The sequence below is a fragment of the Macrotis lagotis genome, chromosome 4 (assembly GCF_037893015.1).
Source record: "Macrotis lagotis isolate mMagLag1 chromosome 4, bilby.v1.9.chrom.fasta, whole genome shotgun sequence".
In the NCBI taxonomy this organism is placed as follows: Eukaryota; Metazoa; Chordata; class Mammalia; order Peramelemorphia; family Peramelidae; genus Macrotis; species Macrotis lagotis.
Window position 1 is genome coordinate 275,231,554 of NC_133661.1, and position 25,216 is coordinate 275,256,769.

The window sequence follows — 25,216 nt, forward strand, 5'->3', positions numbered from 1 at the left end:
ACTCACAGAGAAGGATCTTGGACCAGATCTTTGAGATTTATCCCACTTCGGTCTTCTGCAAGGTTCCGAAAACAGCTATCACTCACTAAAAAGAAAAGGGATGGGGGTGAGGGTGGAGAGACAGAGAGAGAGAGAAGAAAATAAATAAATTTAAACAAAACTCACTGGTTGCTCATTTGAACATATGTAGAAAAGAGTCAATTGTTTTCTCTCATTCTCTTTTTTTTTCATTTTAGACATTACAGAGAAGCTTTGACTTCTTACTTGTAGGCTAATTAAGGATAATATTGTCAAACTACCTAACTTGGATAAGAAAATAAGAATTATTCTCAGCTCAGCATGAAGTTTCTATTCCCAGTCCTTTGTTTTAAAACTCTCACTGCATGATATAATCAACTGTATGTATTGTTCTTATAGTAATTTTTGTAATGAACAATCAAATTGAGGAGCTAAAAATGCTGACAAATGCTCTAATTCAAAAATTTCACTTTTACTAACAAGTAGATAATTTATTTAAATGGTAGGTAAAATGATCCATGATAAGTAGAATAGGATTGTAAAATCAGATTCTTTTTTACTGATAACTTAGATTTTATTAGCAGCAATATAATTTTTTAAGAAAGATTTTATTTATTTTGAGTTTTACATTTTTCCCCTATTCTTGCTTCCCTGCCCCCACTCCCCACAGAAGGTAGTCTTTTAGTCTTTACATTATTTCCATAGTATACATTGATCTAAATTGAATGTGATGAGAGAGAAATCAATCCTTAAGGAAGAAAAATAAAGTATAAGAGACAGCAAAATTACATAATGAGATAATGGTTTTTCCCCCCAAAATTGAAGGTAATACTCTTTGGTCTTTGTGCAAACTCCACATTCCTTTCTCAGGATACAGATGGTATTCTCCATCACAGATACCCCAAAATTGTCCCTGAGTTTGCACTGGTGGAAAGAGCAAGTCCATCAAAACTGATCATCACCGCCATGTTGCTGTTAGGGTATACAATGTTTTTCTGGTTCTGCTCATCTTGCTTAGCATCAATTCATGCAAATCTTTTCATGCATCTGTGAATTACCATCCCTCCTGGTTTCTAATAGAGCAATAGTGTTCCATGACATACATATACCAGTGTGTTAAGCCATTTCCCAAATGAAGGGCCTTCACTTAATTTCTAATTCTTTGCCACCACAAACAGGGCTTCTATGAATATTTTTGTACAAGTGATGTTTTTTACCCTTTTTCATAATCTCTTCAGGGTACAGCCCAGTAATGGTATTGCTGGATCAAAGGGTATGCACATTTTTGTTGCCCTTTGGGCATAATTCCCAGTTGCTCTCCAGAAAGGTTGGATGAGTTCACAGATTTCCCTCATTCCCTTCCAACATTGATTATTTACCTTTCTGGTCATATTAGCCAGTCTGAGAGGTGTGAGGTGTTACCTCAGAAATCCTTTAATTTGTATTTCTCTAATAAGTAGTGATTTAGAGCATTATTCATATGACTATGGATCGCTTTGATTTCCTCATCTGTAAATTTCTTTTGCATATCCTTTGACCATTTGTAAATTGGGGAATGGCTTAGTAAAATCAGATTCTAATGAACATAAACTTACAAGAATTCCAGTGCAAAAAATCACCCAAAAAATTAGACTGAATCAAAAGTCCTGATTTTGCTACTATCTTTGGTCATATTGTTCAATATTCCTGTGCCTTTGTTTTTTTCAACAAAGGAAAGCAGGAAGAAAAACAAGCATTTATCATAGGTCTACTATGTGCTAGACCCAGTCCTAAGACCTTTATAACTATTTTCTGAATTGATTCTTAAATTTTAGGGACAAAAAAAAGTTTATTTAAGTACTACTAGGAGCTAAAGGTAAAGAGAGAATAAAGGGCAGGAAACCAGTGATCCAAGTTGGATCCAACCCTGGGCTTCATTCTTGCCCAGTTAAGCCTGGTTTGAGTATCATTTCCTGAGAAAACAAAAACTAACCTCCATAGAAACTCCAAACAACTCTTAAACTCCAGGTAGATTCCAAACAATCCACATCCTCCAAGGAGACCCCCAAATGACTCTCAATTCCTATGCAAAACATAACACCCTGCTTCCTATAGAAGACATGCTCTCCCAAATACCCACTGCTGGAGTCTATTCTGACCCAGCCAGCTGTATCCTCCTTCAATAAACAACTTTATATTCCTTTTGCCTCCATTGCTATCCTCCTTAAACCATAGATCCACTTTTTGACCTTTCAATCCCTTAGTATAAAAGGAAGGCTAAATGAAAGAATAACTTAGACCTGAAAAGTCATGAGAGGTTGAGCAGTAAGGAAAGTGTAGAAGCAAGAGAGTTTAAAAGATCATGCAATCCCAGCACAGACTGCCCTCCAAAGGAAGGTGAGAAGTACAATTGAGAAAAGAGCCAGCTTATTAAGGAGGATGCAGGGAGATATAGGGAGCCAGGGAGAAGTATATGGGAGCTTGGTGCTCAGAGAGGAGAGATGAGGTAATTAGGGATATTTAGATGTGGGGGTGATAGCTCAAACACTTAATCCTTTCAGGTTAGGGTAAGGACCATTATTTTGATGATAGCATTTCAAGGAGAGGCAAGGTACTTTTACTAAAAAAGTTCACTGATCTTATCTCAATAACTTGAACAATGGGATAGAGTACATATTAATAATAATAAAATACATTTCTCTGGTTAATATTTCCCCTACTTCAAGTTTTCATTCATATCCAACTCTTCATGACTACATTTGGGGTTTTCCTGGCAATATGGAATAGTTCCCATTTCTCTCTCCAGCCCACTTTACAGAGGAAGAACTGAAAGACAAAGTAAAGCAGCTTGCCTAGGGTCAAAGTTAGTGTCTGAGGACTGATTTAAACTAAGGAAGATAAGTCTTCCTGACTCCAAGCCCTTTGTCCATCCACTGTACCATCTAACTGCCCATAAGTAGGTAGTCCAGATATCATTAAACTTAAGAGTATAAATGAACAAGAATATTTAAAGAGTTAGCTGATTCACTCATAGTAATAAAGCAAATAAGTAAAACAGGCAAGACTGAAACAGATTCTAATGACTCTAATTCAATGTTCATTTTACTGAATCATACTATACATATGTGTGTTTTGCTAAAGGATGTTCTTTTTTGTACATATACTTATTCGAACTTAATTCTCTGGTTTTGTGGAGTACATTTGTAGATTCTAACTCCTAGTAAAATATTAAAATTAATGATATTTATACTTATATAATGAACATTTTTTGTTTGTTGGGATTTTTAAAAATCATTTAAGATAGACATATCTTAGAATAACAGGCACATTGTTAACTATAATTAGAAATCTATTAGAGTTCAGGAATTACAGTTTTCTCTTACAATTAGGGATGATGAGAGACCTGATTTTTCTCTTTTACTGAGCTACCTAGCTACCTGCACATATATATATATAATTATTATTATAAAAATATCTGTATATTATATATATATATATTATGCAAAATGATACATAAAGCTCCTACTATATATAACATATATACAATTATCTTTTTTTTAATGTCGAAGCTACCTCTAGAAATATTTTGCTCAGTATTTTAGCAATAGGCTAAAAGTCCTCTTACACTAGCTAAAATAGATGGAAAAATCTTAAGCCCTCTAAAATAGCATTAACCTTTTCATTTTTTTTAACTGGTTATCCCTCTCTTCATTAGGCTCTTGGTCTATCAGTCAAGCCTGATTCCATTACTGATCTGCAAGATTTGACCTATTCTGTTTCTGACTTAGGCTGCTTCTCCTATCATTTATTTGTTGGTTGTATCATTTGTTGGAGTATCATTTAGCAGCTTAATGCTCTCCACACCCCAGTTCATCATATTGATGCCAGAAGGACATCAAATTGCTTTAAATCCCATCACAAGGTAGAATGGTTGTCAATTCACCAACTTCACCCAGCCTCATAGCAAGGATTATGGATATGCTAACTGCCCAAGGGTAAGATTAATGATAATAGGTTCCAGTGACCAAAGAAAAACCTAGTACATAGTTATCATTAAATAAATGGCAATCATGACAAAATGCTTTGTAATTAGAGGTTAGATAAAATAAAACTGGTAACTTTAATTTTACTTGCTTTTAACCTAAGTGTGGGGTGGGACAGGGGGTTTATGTGTTCATTTTTAACAAATGAGCAAATCAATGGCTGCCTCCATGACCTAAGGTCACATCATAAAATAATATTAATATTTATAGTATCTAGTTCTTTAACTCTCTCCATCCATACACATTTCTCTTCACTTTTATGTCAACACTGAATGGATAACCAGCCACCTGCTGATACAAAGCACAGTTCTTAAGCAGTTATTAAAAACCCTGTATGCTAAGCATTGCACTAAGCATTAGTTATGCAAAGAAAGGCAAAAACAGGGGATCTGCCTTCACAAAGCTCAAAACAACAGCATGCAAATAACCACATATATACAAGTATATATATATAGTTTAAATGTATTGTAATCTCTGAGGGATGAATTAACAATGGTTGAAACTCTTACTGCTGCTACTAGAAAGTCTCCTCCAGAAGATGTGATTTGATCTGGGTTGAATAGATACCAGAGAAACCAGATGGTAGAAAAATGAGGAGGGAGAAAGTTGTGGCAACTGAAGGAGAGAGAAGAGATACTGTGAAAGTAAAACAGACTACACCAGATTAGATGGGGTAAGTGAAGGTGTGTCTTCCCACTCCCATTCATCTTATATTCAGATACCAAAGTGGTATTCCTAAATTACAGATCCAACTATTTTGTACCCTTCTTCCCCACTCGAGTGGTTTCAATCATGTCAGGGTCAAAAACAAAATCCTGTTTAGCATTCAAAACCATTCATGACCCAGGTCCTCCTTCTTTCTTCTTCTGACACCTTACTTCTAAACCACATCCTCTTCAACCCAGTGACACTGGCTCTCATTCAACTCTGTCTCATCTCTCTTTTTTTTAAATTTATTTTCACCTATATGAACATGTATGTTTTTAAGATACAAAATTTCCTTCCACCATCCCTTCCCATTCCGTTCCCCTCAGCGACGAACAGTCAGCTTAGCATTATATATACATATTTTTGATAAACATGTTTCCAGATTAATTATTTCTGGTATGAGGAATTAGAATTCAGGGAATGAGATACAAAGATAATTCTTATAAAGTGTTCATCAAATTCTGAAGGGTTGTTTTATTTTGTGTTTGTTTTGCTTTGTTTTGTTTTTTTTCCTTTGGATGGGGGATAGTATTGTCCATAACCAGTCTAATACAGATGTCCTAGCTCTCTGAACTAAGGAGCAGAGCTGCTTCTATTAAGGTTGATCATCTTAAAATGTTATTGATGTGTACTTTGTTATTTTGGTTCTGTTACCTTTGCTCAGCATCATCAGATCCCCAAGTCATTCCACACTTCTCTAGAGTCCAACCATTTATGGTTTCTTATAGAACAATAGTATTCCAAAGTATTCATAACTTGTTTGGCCATTCCCCAACTGATGAGCATCCCCTCAATTTCCAAGTCTTTGCCACCACAAAAAGAGCTGCTTTGAATATTTTGGAACATATAGGACTTCCCCCATTTTTATGATTTCTTCTAGATACAGACCTAGAATTGGAATTGCTGGGTAAAAGTTTTATTGCTCTTGTAGTTCCATATTGCTCTCCAGAATGGTTGAATCCATTCACAACTCTACCAGCAATCCATCAATGTCCCAATCATCCCATAACCTTTCCAACACTGATCATTTTCCCTTTTTCTCATCTTGGCCAGTCTGATATGTGTGAGGTATCCAAAATGTGGTTGGTGATGTGAGACTGGCAGTCAGGAGAGGGATAAGGCCTGGATATATTGATTTGAGGATGTCAAGATAAAACAATAAACAAAACTTGATGGGTGATGAATAGGATGAATCAAGACTGACTTGGACAAAGGGAAAGCTATAGTAGGAACATAAGTAACATAAGGCTGACTAAAAGTGCAATATTTATTTATTGATAATATTTTGAAAATTTTAAAGAGTAAGGTATTATTAAGTCTCACTTGTAGTAAAAAGAAAAAAGGTAAACAAAAACTGAAAAGCAATGTTTGTTAATAGGTTATTCTATTCTTAAATCTCTCCTCTGAAATCAAAAATTCTATGCACAAGAAAAATATGTGAGCAGGAAAGAATTCATTAGATTTTTAAAAAAAGAGAATTTCCCAAAATAATATACTTTCAAAGGGGTTGAAAGATTATGTGTTTAACATAAAACAAAATCTTCATATGTGGTAGTCAGTGATTTAATATTTTAAATAATTTATATAATGACAATCTTTCTGCAAAGATAAAATTCTGGTCTAAACAACTACTGAAATTCTATCTAGGAAATTCAGGATATTAGAGTGGAAAGTGATCCAGGAGTTAATATATTTGCAATCTCTTTCTTTTGTAGACAAGGTAAATGAAGACCAAAATGTTAAGGCAACTCAATGACTACTACATCTAGAATCAGAGACTGATTCCTGACTAGCTTTGCCAAGAATTCTAAGGATAATTGAAGAATTATAAAATTTAGAGATCAAACTAGGTTTTAAATATTATTGATTCCTCATATTTTAGAGTTGAGGACACTGAAGAGAGAGACAGGGAAGTAAATATTTGAACTGAGATTCAAACTCAGAAACCCTCAGATGACATAATCTTTCTCCTGGGTTCCTGATCCTATCACTTAATTAAAGAGTTTTTTAATGGCTAGAGTTAGGGGTCAAGTAAGAGTGTCTCTTTTTTACTTATTACTCTATTTTTCTAAGAGCTTAATTTGGGGAAAAGGGCAGAAGATTTGAACTACTAGTTCCTGGGTTTGATTCCCAATTCAATTACTTAACCCCCCTTTGTACCTTCCTATCTGTCCTGGTTTCAGTTTCCTCAAATGAGCCATGAGAGGCCAAGACAATCTCCACAATCATTGAGTTCAAGATCTTGTAATTTTTCCTGTGATCTTAAAAAATTATCAGTAATGCTGACACCCTACACATGCTGTACCTTCATCTAAGTTTATATTTTTTTATCTCTATTAAAAACATTATGATGAGCATGTCCTGTAACATCACATTCTATCTCCCCACTCTGGGCTTTTTTACTCTGTTAGTTATGCTTGGAATTATCTCCCTCACCTTTACCTCCTAACTTTCCTGGACTCCTTTAGGTCCTAGCTAATGTCCCACTTTCTAAGAAGTCTTTCAGTACTTCTTAATCTCAGTGCCTTCATTCTGAGATTTATCCCATTTTATCTTGTATATACTGTTTGCATAGAGTTCTCTACATATTGTCTGCCCCATTAGACTGTGAATTTCTTAAGAACAGGACAGTCTTTTTGCCTTTCTTTTTGCCCTAATGTTCAGCACAATAATTGTGGCAGGCAACTAATAAATACTTTCTGACTTGACTTGTTAAAAAAAAAACCCAACAAACTAATCCTGCTGCAAATGCAGATGTCAACAGCTCTGCTACTTCCAATCTTAGAGAGCTGCCTAGATGAATTCAGAGGTTAAATGATTTGTCCAATATCACAATCAATATTGGTCAAAGGGAGGACTTGAACCCTGGTCTTCTTGATGCCAAGGAAATGGTAGGCAGTGAAAAATACTTTGATAGCAAATAGTTAATTTGTACTTTTCTATGCTGACTTTCTGCCTACAAAAAGTTCATCTTGTGGAACCTAATGTTATGCTTTTGTACTATTTCTGAGAAAAATTTGTTTTGTGCCTCTTTGTGCTATCCTTGTATCAATAATGATTATTTCACATATTCTGTGTCCTGTTAGAAACGTTCCCATATGCAAACATTCCTACACATCATGGCAAAGCTAATTAGATAACAAAACATTGCCCAAGTAATGATCTAACTGTTCTTGACTATTTCTGATGTGATTTGCTAAACCACACTTGAGAAGGCACAGAACTATTCTTTCCCTAATCCTTCCTAATCCCTCGATAAAATCTTCCCAGTTTCTCCCAGCTCATCCCAATTGCTTAGCATTCCCTTTAAAATTTTCTACTTATTCCCTCCCAAATTGCTAGTTCCTTCTTAAAAGTCAGTCCTCTTGGAGAAGTATAATAAATTTATTTATCCTACATATCTCTGGGTCATTGAGTCTGAATTCATTTACACTCCCCTTCAAACCCAAACTCCATCATTCCTATCACAAAACCAAATGTCTACTCACTACACCATAGCCATTCATTGAGGAAATAGAAACAAGAACATAGCACAGTAGGCTCTCAAGAAGACTACATTCTACTGAGATGGAAAACAACATGTATATAGAAAATGAAAAACAAAATACATATATAAAGTAATATTTGTGGAAGAAGATTAACAGCTGAAGGGATCTTAAATGGCATACTGAAAGAAATGGTGCTTGACCTGAGGTTTGAAGTAACCAGGGATGGAGATAGCATCAAGAAGTAAAGAGTACATAGTCTGCTCAAAGGCACAGAGATGACAAATGTTGTGTCAAGGGCAGGGATAGAAAAAAAAAGTAAAAGAAAACCATTTCACTAGACTATGGAGAGTATGAAGGAGAATGTGTGTAAAGATTAGTAAAGAAAGTAGAAAACAGTAAGCAAAAAATAAAAGGTTTTAAAAGTTAGAATAATCTATAATTAAGCATATAAGTCACTATTAAGCAGGGAACAATTTAGACATATGCTACAGAAAATATCACTTTTGTAGCTATGGGGAGAATGGATGGAAGTTATTATTAAAGTTCAGTAGAAAGGAAAAGAGGGTTCAAAGTTGGTTTATGGTCATATGATTTGAAAGGAAAGTATTGAATTTGAGAGATATTGGCAAGGTAAAATCGACAAGACTTGGTAACATATATGTTGTAACAGACAAGAGTTGAGTATGATGCTGGTAGCAAATATGGATTATTAGGATGGTTGTGTTGTTGACAAGTTTTGAAGAGAAATATAAGGAGTTCTAGTTTTAACAGATTACATTTGAAATGTGTATGACTATCCTGGTCCAAATATCCCATAGCAGTTGTGATAAGTAAATAATAGTTGATAGACAAAGGTTGTATATTTACATCTAGAAGTCATCCCTATAGATAAAATAATTAAATCCCAGGGACTGTCAAGATAAAAATGTAGTGAGAAGAGAAAAATGCTCTAAAAAGTCTTGGAGACTAGTAGAGCCAGCTTACACTGAGTCAATGATTATTTTTCGGTTGAGAACGTGGCAAATGCTACAAATCAGTTTGTTTTGTTGTTTTATTGTTTTGTTGGTTGTGTAAACTAAAAAAATTAAATTAAAAAATGTCTTCTTTTCATTTTTTTCAAAGCTAATTAATATTTACTAGCATACCCTGATGATAGTTACAATTAGGGTATAGGACATAAATGAGGATTCAGTAAAGGAGACTGGGAAGGGGCAATGAAATTGGTAGGAGAACTGAGAAAAGCAGAGAGAAAAAGAGAATCCAGAAAGAGAGCATGATTAATAGCATCATATGCTATAGAGAGTTGAAGAAAGTTGAGGACTAAGGAAAGGTGCTAGAATTTAGCAAAGGATCAAAAGGTTCTTTTAGAAAAAACAGTTTCAGTGGAACTGGCCCTATGTGATAGGAGAGGTGTTTTTTTTTTTAAGCATACTGATACTAGGTCTATGTTTCACACCATTATGTGAATATCAATGAAGCATGCAAGACTGTTCATTAACCAATCATCCCTCTTGATATACTGAAAATTATTAGAATGAAAATGTATTTTAATCATCTAATCATTTCCTCCTCATACTTGATGTTGGGATGAAAATAAAATGATTTTTATAAGATTTAAGTGTTTTTTAATTTAAATGTTTTTTTCCTTATCTATAAGCCATGGACTATTAAGTAAAATGAGTTAAAAAAAAACCCAAAACTGTCTGCATTTCTATAAATCTAACTTAATGGGATCATCATAAGATTTCTAGTCTTAATCCAACTCGATTAATCCCCCTAATATTAGGCAGTCAAATGTGTAATTACAATGGGTTTTAGGTAACAGACTCTTACTAGATCAGAAACTAATTCCAGAGAACTATCAAGGCTATTGGATTATTTATGGCAATAATTTCTGTTAGAAGGATGACTTTAAGTTTGAGTAAGATTTTACTAGCCAAACAAAGGGCAATATTTGTACATTTAAAAAAAAATCCTTATAGGTATAACAGGACAGAAAGTACTTACATTTTTAAGCTGAAAATTATCTTTCTTGTATATGAATGATTCTAATAATACACTCATTAAAAAATAAACATACAAATTTACAATTCCTCATAAATCCCTTTCCTTAGAATTATTCACAAATGATTATAGAAGATAATACTTCACATTTACAGAAACTGTGTATAAGTTGTGGTTTAAGGAATTCAAATAAGATTTCTCATTTAATGAAATGGTACCTAAAAATGAATTATTGTGCATATAGCCCTTAAAATCATGATTTTTAATGTAGTTTTGCAAGTAAAGAAAATAAGTAAATAAGCAGCATCAATTAAAAAAACAATCTAGACTCTAGTCTTACATTGGTTTCTAGAATAGTTATGGTTTCTTTAAATGTTACTGATCTGTTTCACACTGTTGTGAATTTACATTCTGAGTAATTACTTATGTTTTTTTTTTAATTTCTCTGGGGATATTTGTCACTGTGGTATAAAGTTTCCATTCTGCTGATCATAACTTCAGCTTTCATAATTCTTATTTCTCTTATACCATTGGTTCTAAGCCTTATCAGGTATTAATTTTTCTTTGTTTTGCAACATTTATTCATACACACAAATCTGGTTTCTTTAGGGGTGATTCAAGATTTGCATTTGTTTCTATTATTACTGTCTTTCTATTGTTTTACCCAGTTATGATCTAGATCTTTAAGTTTTCTTCCTCCTGAGATCGTTGGTAATCTCACTGTTTTTACCTTTTATTCTTCAATTGTTCAAATGCAGTACCTCAGGGATAGGACATCAAAGTTTTCTCACTTTCTGCCCATACTATGGATTTTATGTTTCACCTGCTCTAAGTAATTTCACAAGGTAGGGTGGGGGAGGGAGAACTGAATTAGCTACCTTTGGATGCTAGTCTTCTTTCCTAAAGGTCTAGTGTGGCACAATATACAAATGAAGATGCCCTGTCCCAGTACTTCCTATTCTTCAGGTGTCTGACTAAGCTCTTTTACAGAACACAGCATTAATACAACACAAGTTCAGGATGAGGTAAGAAGGAGGGAGTACAGCTGAGTTCAGTGGCTTATAAAGTCCTGGAAATGGTGGAGGAAAGGGTTCTGAGTGAGCAAAAGTAGCTTTCTCTGCTGCCATTTCACTAGTTAGCTTATTAGGATGCTTAATGTCTTTGCTCCAGGAGACAACTGAAATTGCTTTATCTCATGCATAATTCCTAGTTTAGAGAGGTTGAGGAAATTGAAGAAATTTGTCTAGTCTTCCATCTTCTTCATGTCACCTTCCATTGGTTTCTATTTTCCAAATTACCCTCTACACATCTACCTTTGCATAGTTATTTGCATGCTGCCTTGTCTATTTTTAAATCCTTGAGAACCAGGATTTTTTGTTTGTTTCTTTGTTTTTTTAACCATAGCATAGGACAGTTCCTGGCACACAGTAGGTTCTTAGTCAATGTTTGTTGACCTGATCTGACTATTACTTCAATTTACTTAAAACAAATATTTAGAAGCTTGATGTTCTTTCAAGGCTTTAAGGTGTTTACAAAAATATATCTGAAAATGTAAAGAGAATAATCTGCACAAAGAGTTCCAAATAATTCACATCTAATTTAGGCAACCAAAGCACTCTAGAAGCAAACTCTATAATAGCATTTTCCCAAACAACTTCTAGCTAAGTCCATTAAGTCCAAATTGTGAAAAATAAAGAAAATCAAAGCAAATTTTACCATCACCTAAGCCTTATCAAAAAGTTATAGATCAATATATGGAGAAGCAGCATTAGAAATCTGAACTAGATATGAATAGACATCATAAACTCAACATGTCCAAAATTGAACTCATTTTCCTAGAACCTTATCCGCTTAACTTCCCTATTATTGTAAAGGGTACCACCAGCCACCCAGACATCTAAACTTGTAATAGGTGTCATCCTTGACTCCTCACTTTCTCACTCCTATGTTCAATTACTGTTTAAGTCCTATTGTTCCTGCCTTTATTACTTCTCTTATATATACCTGCTTCTCTCCTCTCTGACACAATGTTATTACCCTGGCGCAGTTCTTCATAATCTTAAACATGGATTACTACAATAGCCTAATGATTGGTCTTCCTGTCTTAAGTCTTTCTCTATTCTACTTTATCCTCCATTCAGCTGCCAAAGTGATTTTCCTGAAGCACTGGTCAGATTCATTCCCCAACTCAATAAACTGCAGTGGTTCCCTTATTATGATCATGATAAAAAATAAAGTCTTCTGTTAGACTCTGAAAGAACACTGAGGGCAGCTAGGTGGCACAGTGGATAGAGCATTGGCCTTGGAGTCAGGAGGACCTGAGTTCAAATCCATCTCAGACACTTAATTACTTAGCTGTGTGACAAGTCATCTAACCCCAATGCCTTGTAAAAAAACAAAATCCTTCAAAAAACGACCCCTTTCTATTTTTTCTAGTACTCTTATATCTTCCTTCCTTCCATGTACTCTGTGACTCCATATACCCAGGGACATTGACATTCTTGCTGTTCCTAGAATGAGAGGATTCATCTGCTGACCGTGCAGTTTCACTGGCTGTGTCCCATACCTGGAATGCTCTCCTCCCCATCTCAACTTCCTGGCTTGCCTGGCTTCCTTCAAGTCTCAACTAAAATCTCATCATCTGCAAGAAGTCTCTCCCAGTCCTCCTTCATCTTAGTTCCTTCCCTCTGAGACCAGCCCATTTATCCTGTATCTTATATCTGACTGTGAACACTGGAAAGCAAGAACTGTTAGGTTATCTATATCTCTAGCATACGTAACAATGCCTAACTCATGGGAGTAGGTACTTAATAAATGCTGGTTCACTAAAATGTTTATTCTAGTTTTCTCTTAGGATTGTAACAATACTTTTTTAATTCCCCATCTGAGTGCTAAACTTTAATGTATATTAAACCACAGTGGTACTTCAAATGCTTGGATATACTTACATATCCCCTAGTTTTTAAAATAATTTAAATAAATCAGATAAGTGAAAATGGCATTCTCAATAGGAAAAAGGGATGAAAAAGGAATAAACATTTATATAGCACCTACTATGTGCCAGGCACCATGTTAAAATAATTTATAAATATTTTCTCAATTGATCCCTACAACAAATTTCTGCTGTTATTCATTTGTTTTGGAGCTTTCTTGGCAAAAATAATGGAGTGGTTTGCCATTTCTTTCCCCAGCTCATTTTACAGGTGAGTAAAATGAGGCAAAGAGGGTTGATTGGCTTGCCCAGGGTCACACAACGAATAAGTTTTTGAGTTTAGATTTGAACTCTCAAGGATAAGTCTTCCTGATTTTAGGCTTGGCACTCTATTAACTTTGCCACTTAGCTGCCCGATAAAACTGTGAGATAGGTGCTATTATTATTTTTATGTTATTTTATAGAAGAGGAAACTGAGATAAACAGAGATGAAGTAGGGTCATTTATCTAGCAAGTGTCTGAGACCACATTTGAACTTGTCTTCCTGATTCCTGGTTCAGTATTTTGTGCATTACAGCACCACCTAGCTAGCTGCCTCAATCCTATGCAATGTAAACTCTAGGAAATCATTCAAATATTCTGAGTCACATTTCCCCCATATGACAGTTAAGTAAGATTTTTACCCTGCTTTTCAGGAAGTTGTAGGATGGTGGAACAAACACTAACTTAGGAATCAGAGTACCTGTATTTAAATCCCAGCTTTGTCACTTTTCCTTCTGTGACCTAAAGCAAGTCACTTTACTAATTTAATTCTCTATTTTTTTTTCCTCTATAAAAGGAGAGGTCTGAAATCCCTTCCAACTATTTATCTATGGTTTCTGATCTAGTAGGCTGTTGTGGGAACCAAAGGAAATCATATATACTAAAGTAAAATGACAGTTTATATTTCTATAGTCTATATAGACTTTTAGTAACTGAATTTTAACATTAAACAACTTTAAACAAATAGAAAAAAATGAAAAGCATGTAACAAAGGAAACACATGGTTATTGAGAAAATAAACTTTAGTAATCATCTGTGTTATGAATGGAGTAACCAGGGCTCCTGTTTCTCCTTGACATGGACATGTTTAGCTTCTGAATCTGATAAAAAGTGCCAAAATTTCCTTTCATTCATTCATTTTGAGAAGAGTTAAAATAGATAAATGAATATCAAAGAAGAAAACTTGTCCCTCTTACAAAGGTACTTCCATGAATACTGGAGCTGAGTAATGGTAGAACTAATAGTGATGATGGTGATGATGCTATTGCTGCTAGCTGGCATTTATACAACATTTTCAAGTTGGAAAAGTGCTTTACAAATATTATTTCATTTGTTTTCAAAATGACCCTGAAAGATAGATGCCATTATTATTCCAATTTTACAAACTAAAACTAGCCCTCCAGTTTATACTCTTTCCATTTGCAATTCCAGTGTAATTATTGAGAGAACAATCAAGTTGACTTTTCATGAAAACTTTTTCCTTAAACTTAATAATTTCTTTTAAAACTAATTCTCAAAAAGCATTTATGAAATTTTTAGCTTTAATGTGAAAGTTCAAATATCTATAGAGTATACAGAATATAAGTAAAATACCCATGCATAATTTTTTAGCTTATCCAGTAAAGCGTGTAAGTACGCATTTTAAGTGTCTAAGAATAACCAATAATAAATCAACAAATATTCATTAATTACTTACACCATGCTACTCACTAGTCTAGATGCCTAGGATACAAAGATAAAAATGGTAGTCTGTGCCATCAAAGAACTTTAATTCTGTCATGGGAGATGACAACATTTATCTACTGTATGTAAATATATACAAAACAAATATAAGATCATAATGGGAGGAAGAGATATGTGGATAAAGAAAAGTTTCATGTAGAAGATGGAACTTAAACAGATAAATTCTTTAGTTGAATAGAGATTGAATAGAGATTTTTTCAACCACCATATTTAGTAATTGCCTATTCTCTATGATAGATGAAGAGTAATTTCCTATTCTCTTTGCTCAGGGAAGAGAATGGAGGATATAAACTAGACTTATGATTTCACTAATGTAGGCTCATTCCAGGTAAAAAAATAATCTCTATCTCTTTAGGTTTGCAACCTTCTTTGCCAATTAGACTTAGAAGCCTGCTTAACTTACTAAAAATGTAAGTGATTTCATCAGAGACACAAAAACAATCTTTGTTATAATCAAAATTTGAACCTGGGTCTTCCTGACTCTGAGGTCAGCTCTCTATCAACTATTCCATGCTGTCAATCATAAATTCTTAAAACAGATTAGAGCATGTATAAAGTGAAATAAATATAAGATGTGCCCAAAATAAATAATAAGAAATTTAAATCAAGGAGATACTAACAACTACAAGAATCAAGAAATGCATATTAAAAGAGGGGCTGTTTGGGTTAGCCTTAAAATGAGTTAGGAGGTCCAAGAGGTAGAGGCAAAAATAGATAATACTGAGTTTGGGGTTTAAGGGACATGCAAAGTCATTGTACTGCACCTGGAACAGCATGAAAGCCTGTTTAGTTGGAAGGCAGAATCACCTGGGGAGGAATGTATGCTTAACTTAGAAAAGTAAAATGACCAGATAGTGAAGGGCTTTAAATTCCAAAGAGATGACTTTGTTGATTCTAAAGGAAAAAAAGAGAACCCATTAAAGCCTCTTGAACAGAGGAGTGACATGATCATATCTATGCTTTTGGAATATCAACTTAATAGTTGTGAAGGGTGTGGACTGAAAAAGAAACTAGAAGATCAAGTTTTTGGTAATAGTCCAGGCAAAAATTTGATGATAGTCTAAACTAAAGTGTGTTGTGAGTGAAAGACAGGTTTGAGAGATGTTTAAAAAACAGTCTAACTAAGCCTTGGCAACTGATTGGATGTGAAGGATAAGTAAGAATGAAGAATCAAGCACTTTTAGCTGGTAAATCTGGATGACTAGAAGAGTAGTGATGCTTTATACAGAAACTGGGATGGACTGCCAGTATCTCTTCTCTATCAAATTCTACTTTACAACATAATTACTTTTGTTCATGCTGCATCACCATGATAAATTATCTTGAGGGCAACTTCAATATCTAGCATAAGGCCTAACATACAGTAATAATCTAATAAATATTTGTTGAATTGAATTATATATACATCTTTATTATTGTGTTATGTCTTGATAATATAGTATACAGGAGACTTATGGGGCAGAGCCAAGATGGTGAAGTGAAATTAGGAAGCTCCTGGAGCTTCATCTGAAACAACTTTGAATGAAGCCTCTAAACATCCTGAAGTAACAGAACCTACCAAAAAAACAGTGAAATAATTTTTCAGTGAGATATCTTGTCACGTGGATAAAAGGGGAGTGAAGGCAAGAGAGCTGGAACGTCAGGGAGAGGATTTAGTCATAGTGCAGATAAGGCCTCTATGCAATTCTGCCAGTCCTGAAGGTCCCCCCCCCCCAAAAAAAAAGCACAAGAAAAAGAAAACAAAAGAAAAACACAACAGTACTTCAGTTTTCACTCAGAGTTCATCAGTTCTCCTTCTGGAGGTAAAAAGCATTTTTCATCCTTGCAGTGATGGGCTAGCCCATGTACAGGGACTGGGAAAACCACAGCAGAAAGCTATAATCAGAACCCGAGCCCCCAGCAAAAACATCTTGGGACTATACCCCAGACTACAGGAACCACATCCAACTGGCAAAAAAGACCAAAAAAATAAAAAACCTCTAACCATTGATGGCTATATTCTGATAGGGATGATTAAAAAATGTTATCTCAGAAGAGAAAAGAAGAAGAAAAGAAAGCATTTAAAAACCAAAGAAGAGCAGCAGAAGAAAAATGAAGAGAGATCATGCAGGAGAATTAAGAAAAAATAATAGAATATAAAACAATAATTTATAAAGGAAAATTGACCAACAGGAAAACAAAATTAACCAATTGATAAAGGAAACAAAAAAGCTAACTGAAGAAAATAAAACCCTAAAAATTAGAATTGGGCAAATGGAAACTAATGACTCCATAAAAGAAAGCCAAAAGGATGAAAAATTAAAAGAAAATTTAGGAAAAATGACCAATATTGAAAATAGATACAGGAGTGATAATTTATGAATTATTGTTCTACCTGAAAGCCATGATCAGAAAATGCACATAGACAGTATCTTTCAGGAAATTATCATGAAAAACTGTCTTATTGTCCTAAAACAAGAAGATAAAATAGTCAGTCCTTAAAAGAATATATAGATCACCCCCTCCAAAAAGAGATTCTAAAATTAAAAATTCCAAGGAATATTATAGCTATATTCCAGAATTATTAGCTAAAGGAGAAAATACTACACATCAGTAAAAAAGAAACAATTAAAATTCCAGGGAGTCACACTCAGGATTACGCAGAACTTACCAACTTCAACATTAAAGGAACAGAGGACCTGGAATATGATATTCTGGAAGGGAAAGGAGCTTGGATTACAAACAACAATCAATTTCCCTGCAAAATTCAGCATATTCTTTCAGGGGAAAAAAAGTTAAAGGGAAAATGGAGAAGAAAAGGGAAGGAAGAGCAGATTAAAAGCAAAACATTGGTGAGAAGGGATAAGGGGAAGGGATAGTGAAAAGTACAAAGAGAAGGAAGACAGGATGGTGGGAAATATAGAATTAATCATCTTTACTGTGAATGTGAATGGGATACACAGAAATGTATATCAGACTGGATTAAAAACCAGAATCCTATAAATATATTGCATGGAGAATGGAATGGAAAGGGGAAAAATAATGCAGGAAGACACATTAGGAAGTGACTGCAATAGTCCTAGCAAGAGACAATGAAAGCTTGAACCTGCAGCATTAAAAAAAAAATGGTACAAATAATTGCTCAATAAAACTTTTTACTCCACAGTTACCTTATGATACACACTGAATTTTCCAAATTTAAGAATTTGTGAATTAAATCATTAAAGTTAATTATTCTAAGGAACAAATGTCACTGAACACAGAATTTGGGGGTTTCTGATACCTTTTTTTTTAGCTCTTACTAAAATCAAACAAGGAAAAATTCTAGTAAACAATCAATAAACAAAAGATACCACCCTTTCCTCAGTGTATATAACATTTTAATAAACAACTCCCAAAGGTATTAAGTTGAAACAAAGTCACTGAAATGGGAACAACATGATCTGCACAACTACAAAAAATTTATTGCTAATGATGCCAAACACTATTTTAGCACTTCAATGATTCTGAAATCTCATCACCGTAGGTACTATTCCAAGAATTCAGATCACCATCAACCCACAGCTCTTTAAACCTTTGCTATTACTGCCCACAACTTTTCATTTGTTTTCTATAGGAAATAGAACCAATGTGTAGGGGTCTTTCTCTAGATCTCTTGATGCTGTGTTGAGACCAATGAAACATGTAGACAGAACATTCATTATCCTTTGCTCTTGCTATGTGAGAGGTTCATTTCTTTTTCTAGACTTAAATTTTACTATTAGAAAACTTCATGCCACTTTTCCCGTGCAAGTAATCACTCCTAATGTACTATATCTATTTACTCCCTATCTTGTACTTTTCTATTACCTATGGGTAATCTGAATTTTAATTCCTCCAGGGTAGTAAAACAGAAAAACAATTGATAGGGGTTTTGTTTCAAGAAGTTTAAAGTCATTAAAAGGAATCTAATTTCCCAATAATAATAATCCAGACTACTGCTTATTCAATTCTGCACCAAGTTTATCTGCATAGTCTCTATCTAAATCATACATGATAATATACCAATTACTTTTTGGTACAGACACATACCAGTTTTGGATTGTCTATCCAAACATATACATAGTTATTATTGCCAGGCATCAACCAATACTATAATTAATGTTTTATGAACAAGATTTTATTTTTTTAGTTTATTACTCATTTTTAACACTCTAAAATTGTTTTTGAGTTCCAAATTCCCTCCCTCCTTCCAAATGAAGGAAATCAATATATCAATTATACATGGAATATCATGTAAAACATTTCTATATTCACTATGCTGCAAAAAAAGCATAAGAAAAAGCTTCAAGTCAACTTTTACAGTATCTTCTTTCCTCCTCCTCCTCAAAAGGCTTAATTTCTCTTCACTTTCTGCCATTAGAGTGGTATCATCTTCATAACTGAGACTACTGATATTTTTTCTAGCAACCTTAATTCCAGCTTTTTATTCATACATATTGGCATTCTGCATAAAGCATTCTGCACATAAATTAAATAAATAAAGGACTTCTTTGCCAATCTTAAACTAATCAATTGTTACATGTTCAGTTCTTAGTGTTGCTTCTTAACCCACATCCAGGTTCCTTAGGAGACATGTAAAACCATCTAGTAATTCCAACTCTTTGAAGACTTGCTACATTTTGTTGTGACTGTCAAGGACTCTAGTCGAGGTTGAAGAAATAGCTATTTCTTTTTTTTAATTATTTCCCTTGTTTTCCCCATAATCCAGTAAATGTTGGTAAATTGGTCTCTAGTTATTTTGACTCTTTGAAAACGAGCTTGCTCTTCTGCGTATTTTCATTTCACATATTGCTGAAACCTACTTGCAGAGTTTTAATCATCTTGCTGGTGTGTGAGATGAATGCAACCGTTCAGTAATTTGAACATTCCTTGGCATTTTCCTTCTTTAGGATTGAGATAAACTGATCTTTTCCAATTCAGTAGCCTCTATGGAGTTTTCCAAATTTGCTGACATATTGAGTGCAGCACTTTTAAAATATTATTTTCTAGCATTTTAAATAGTGCAGCTCTAATTCCATCACCTCCATTTGATTATTATTAGCAATTGACATTCTCCCAGATGTCTGGTTCTAGATAGATAATCACATCATAATGGTTATCAGTGACACAGTTCTTTTGTATATTCTTGCCATCTCATCTTTATCTCTGCTGTTTCAATTAAATCCCTACCAGTTTTTACTTTTATCATGCCCATTTTTACATGAAATTTTCCCTTAATATCTCCAACTTTTCATTTTGTTTTCTTCTATTTTTTTCCTCATTGTTCATTTAAGAAAATCTGACCTCTCCTTGCTATCTTTTCTGTAGCTATTGTAAAACCCCATCAGAAAGACATTTAACTTTCTGTTCTTTCTTTGGAATGTTTTTTGTTGCTGTCTCCTTCTGTACAATATTGGAAACTTCTATCCATAGCACTTCAGGTACTCTATCAAATCTCTTGTCATCATTTCCACTTCATATTCAGAAAGATGTTATAAAGGTCATAACTATATGATCTAACAGTTTTCCCTATTTTCTTCAATTTAAGTCTGAATTTAACAATAATAATTTATAATGATTTGTAATTTTTTAAATAATTTTACAGGAATTTGAGGCACAGTCAGTGCTTCAGTTTTAACTGGCAGTAAAAAACATCTCCATCTTTGGTTGCAACATATATAATCAATCTGATTTCAATACTGATCATCTGGAAGGGTCACCTTTTGAGTTGATGAGGAGTGTGTGCCATGACCCATTGAGTTTTCTTGACAAAACTGTTAGTCCCTGCCCTGCTTCATTTTGTACTCCAAAGCCAAACTTGTCTGTTATTCCAACTATCTTTTGATGATCTATTGTAGCATTCTATTCGCTATGATGAATGTGACTTTTTTTGGGGGGGGGTTCTAGAGGTTGTCATAGGACTTCATAGAACTGATCAACTTTGGCCTCTGGGATTAGTGACTGGAGCACAGACTTGTAAGGTTGAATAGCATGCCTGATTCAAATAGATATCATTTGATTTTTTTAAAGATTAGACTCCAGGTACAGCTTTTCTATTCCTTTTATTGTCTATGAGGACTAAATTTCATTTTTTTAAAATTTATTTTTATTAAAGATATTATTTGAGTTTTACAATTTTCCCCCAATCTTGCTTCCCTCCCTGCCCCCACAGAAAACACGCTGTCAGTCTTTACTTTGTTTCCATGTTGTACCTTGATCCAAATTGGGTGTGATGAGAGAGAAATCATGTCCTTAAAGAGAAGAGAAGTCTAAGAGGTAACAAGATCAGACAAAAAGATATCTGTTTTTTTTTTTTCTAAATTAAGGGGAATAGTCCTTGCACTTTGTTCAAACTCCACAGATCCTTATCTGGATACAGATGGTACTCTCCTTTGCAGACAGCCCAAAATTGTTCCTGATTGTTGCACTGATGGAATAAGCAAGTCCTTCAAGGTTGGACATCACTCCCATGTTGCTGTTAGGGTGTACAGTGTTTTTCTGGTTCTGCTCATCTCACTCAGCATCAGTTCATGTAAATCCCTCCAGGTTTCCCTGAAATCCCATCCCCCTGGTTTCTAATAGAACAATAGTGTTCCATGACATGCATATACCACAGTTTGCTAAGCCATTTCCCAAATGAAGGACATTTACTGGATTTCCAATTCTTTGCCACCACAAACAGGGCTGCTATAAATATTTTTGTACAAGTAATGTTTTTACTCTTTTTCCTCATCTCTTCAGGGTATAGACCCAGTAGTGGTATTGCTGGGTCAAAGGGTATGAACATTTTTGTTGCCCTTTGGGCATAGTTCCAAATAGCTCTCCAGAAGGATTGGATGAGTTCACAGCTCCACCAACAGTGTAATAGTGTCCCAGATTTCCCACATCCCTTCCAACAATGATCCTTATCCTTCCTGGTCATACTGTACTGGCCAATCTGAGAGGTGTGAGGTGGTACCTCAGAGAAGCTTTAATTTGCATTTCTCTAATAATTAATGATTTAGAGCATTTTTTTCACATGGCTATGGATTATTTTGATCTCCTCATCTGTAAATTGCCTTTGCATATCCTTTGACCATTTGTCAATTGGGGAATGGCTTTTTGTTTTAAAAATATGGCTTAATTCTCTGTATATTTTAGAAATGAGTCCTTTGTCAGAATCATTAGTTGTAAAGATTGTTTCCCAATTTACTACATTTCTTTTGATCTTGGTTACATTGGTTTTATCTGTGCAAAAGCTTTTTAATTTAATGTAATTGAAATCATCTAATTGGTTTTTGGTGATGTTCTCCAACTCTTCCTTAGTCATAAACTGTTCCCCTTTCCATAGATCTGACAGGTAGACTAGTCCTTGATCTTCTAATTTGCTTATAGTATTGTTTTTTATGTCTATTTCCTGTAACCATTTGGATCTTATCTTGGTAAAGGGAGGCCTAAATTTCTTCTAAGACTCTTGCCAATATATGTAGCAATCATTTAAATTAACCTTATCTATTCCCATACATTTAAGTTCACTGACACACAAGATGTCAATGTTAAATCTTTCCATCTCCTGTTTGAGCACATTCAGTTCACCTTGGTTCATAAATCTTACATTCTGGGTTCCTATGTAATATTGATCTTTATAGTACTGAACTTTCCTTTCATCCCCAAATATATCTGCGCCTGAGTTTCCTTTTGGCTACAGCCTAGCTGCTTCATTAGTACTGGAGCTTCTTACAGTTGTCCTCTACCCTTCCTCAATAGAACACTCTGACCTGAGAGGCTCTTCGTCTGATGACATCTCTTTTATCACATTAGTATAGTCCAAGGGGTTTTCTTGGCAAAGATTCTGGAGTGGTATGCCATTTCCTTTTCCAAAGGAACCACCTTTGGCTCTGTACAGCAAAGATCAGAAGAATTTCATTGAACCATGTAACCCTATCTTTCATGAAAATATGGGTTGTTTTCCTTTTATTTCTTTTTAATTTTCGATACAGATCTAGTAGTGCCTGGGTCAATGTATATGCAAAGTTTTGTAGTCCTTAACACATAGTATTAAATTGTTTTCCAGAATGATTGGATAATCCATTACTTCACCTGCAATGCATAATATCCCTATTTATCCTTTCAATATTTGTTCTTTTCCTTTTCTTTCATGTTAGTCAGTCTGTGAGATAGTACCTCACAGCTGCTTTAATTTACATTTCTCTAACCATTAGTGATGTAGAGCATGTTTTCATAAACTAAGAATAGTTTTGATATTTTTAGTTTTTGATTTTTGACCATTTATTAATTGGAGAATGGATTATTGTTATAAATTTGATTTAGTTCTATTTATTTGAGAAATGAAGCTTTTATTAGAGAAACTCAGCAAGTTGTTTAAAACATTTCAAATGGTCAAATGTATCTTTAAAGATCTGGGTATTAATTTACCCCCTCCCCAAAATTGATTCAATCAATAAAATCGATGTAGCACATTTAATTCATTTAATAAAAAATGGAAAATATTTATCATAAAAAGTCCAGGGGCAGCTAGGTGGTACAGTGAATAGAGCAATGGTCCTGGAGTCAGGAGGTCCTGTGTTCAAATGTGATCTCAGACACTAATTAACTAGCTGTATGATCTTGGGCAAGTCACTTAACCCACTGCCTTGTAAAATCCTAAAAAAAAATAAAAATAAAAAAGTCTAATACATTATTTAAACATATTTCCTGGAAAGTGGGCTATTTTAATTGAATTAAATAATTATATGATGTGATTTCTTAAAAAGACAATTCAATATCCACTGTTTTGATGGTTTTTTTTCAACCTTTGAAGGAACTTTCTAGTACTTATCTTCTTCTTTTTCTTTTTTTGCAAGGCAATGGGGTTAAGTGGCTTGCCCAAGGCCACACAGCTAGGTAATTAATTCTCTGAGGTCACATTTGAACTCAGGTTCTCCTGACTCCAGGGCTGGTGCTCTATCCACTGAGTCACCTAGTCACCCCTAGTACTTATCTTCTTCCCTTTCTCAAACTCTGAGGAGATTCTCTAATTTCTCAAATCCAAAAATATGCCTTAAAACAAATATTGTAAACATACCAATATTTAAACAAAAGCAATCTTTGTCAATTTCTGAATATACATTTAATATGTAACTAACCAATGATTATTAAACAAAAATTTAAAACTATATTGTTGGGTTTTGTAATGGATTAATATGAAAGGTCCCTCAGTAACAAAAATCATAGTAGAATCATAAAGCCAGGATATTCAAAATTAATCATAATTTTAAAACTATTATTTCAAAACAATGTTAGGAAATAAGGTCTCTTTAAAAGTTTTTATGAATCTACGCCATGGCAGGCACTCAAAACACTCAAAGAGTAAAACATATAAAGTGATATTCTATTAGACTTCACAATTTTTCCATCCTAAAATGACACAGGTCCTCCCTCTTAATTCCTAAGATTTTTATAATGATAATTTTACGTATTTATAACGGGAAATTTTTTATTTAAATCTCTTTTTTTTAGCTTTGTTTTTTTTTTGCAAGGCAAATGGGGTTAAGTGGCTTGTCCAAAGCTACACAGCTAGATAATTATTAAGTGTCTGAGACCAAATTTGAACCAAGGTACTCCTGACTCCAAGGCCGGTACTGTGCCACCTAGCTGCCCCAAGATTGATTCTTTTGGTAAGAATTTTCAAAAAGAAAATAAGAGGAACAAGTTCCCTGGAGGGATTCATGTTCTTGGTCAAACAAAATCAACAACTGAAGAGATAGGCATGCTATTAGTCTTCTTCACTGAAAGAGGATGGAGTAATAATATCAGAATAGTAAAATAAACAAGTATAAAAACAAAGATTTCATGCCACTTTTGTATTGTGAAGGAAACGAGGGATTCTCCTAGTCAAATAAAAGTTGAGTTCAAATTTTAAAAGAAGTGATAGATGTAAAGCATGAAGGGATCTGAAAAGTCACCTATTGCGACCTGTCATGAAGAAATGGAGGCTAAGGGAAGGTTAAATGACTTATCTGAAGTTTTAGTACATGTCATGATAGAAACATTTATAAAAAATTGTTTTAATTAGTTGTCTGGCTTTCTCAGTGCTGAGAACAAAAAGTACAGCCTAGAAAAAAGAGGTCTCTATGTAGCTCCCAAGGTAGGAAAAGAGAAAAATGGAGAGAAGTAAATATTGTTTGAATTAAAGGACTAAAAAACTAACTATTCCCTGACTGGGCACTGGGACAACACTATGCATAATATTTCTCTTGGTTATACAATGTCCAATATAT

General features: G+C 34.2%; 1 protein-coding gene across 4 annotated transcripts in view; it reads right to left on the minus strand.

Moving 5' to 3' along the window:
• GPHN (gephyrin) overlaps positions 1–25,216 on the minus strand; it is a 714,820-nt gene that overhangs the window by 557,632 nt on the left and 131,972 nt on the right. For all 4 annotated transcript variants that reach the window (XM_074236098.1, XM_074236097.1, XM_074236096.1 and 1 more), the window contains exon 2: positions 7–85. In XM_074236098.1, the coding sequence (XP_074092199.1) occupies positions 7–85 (79 nt within the window). The remainder of the gene's footprint in view (positions 1–6; positions 86–25,216) is intronic.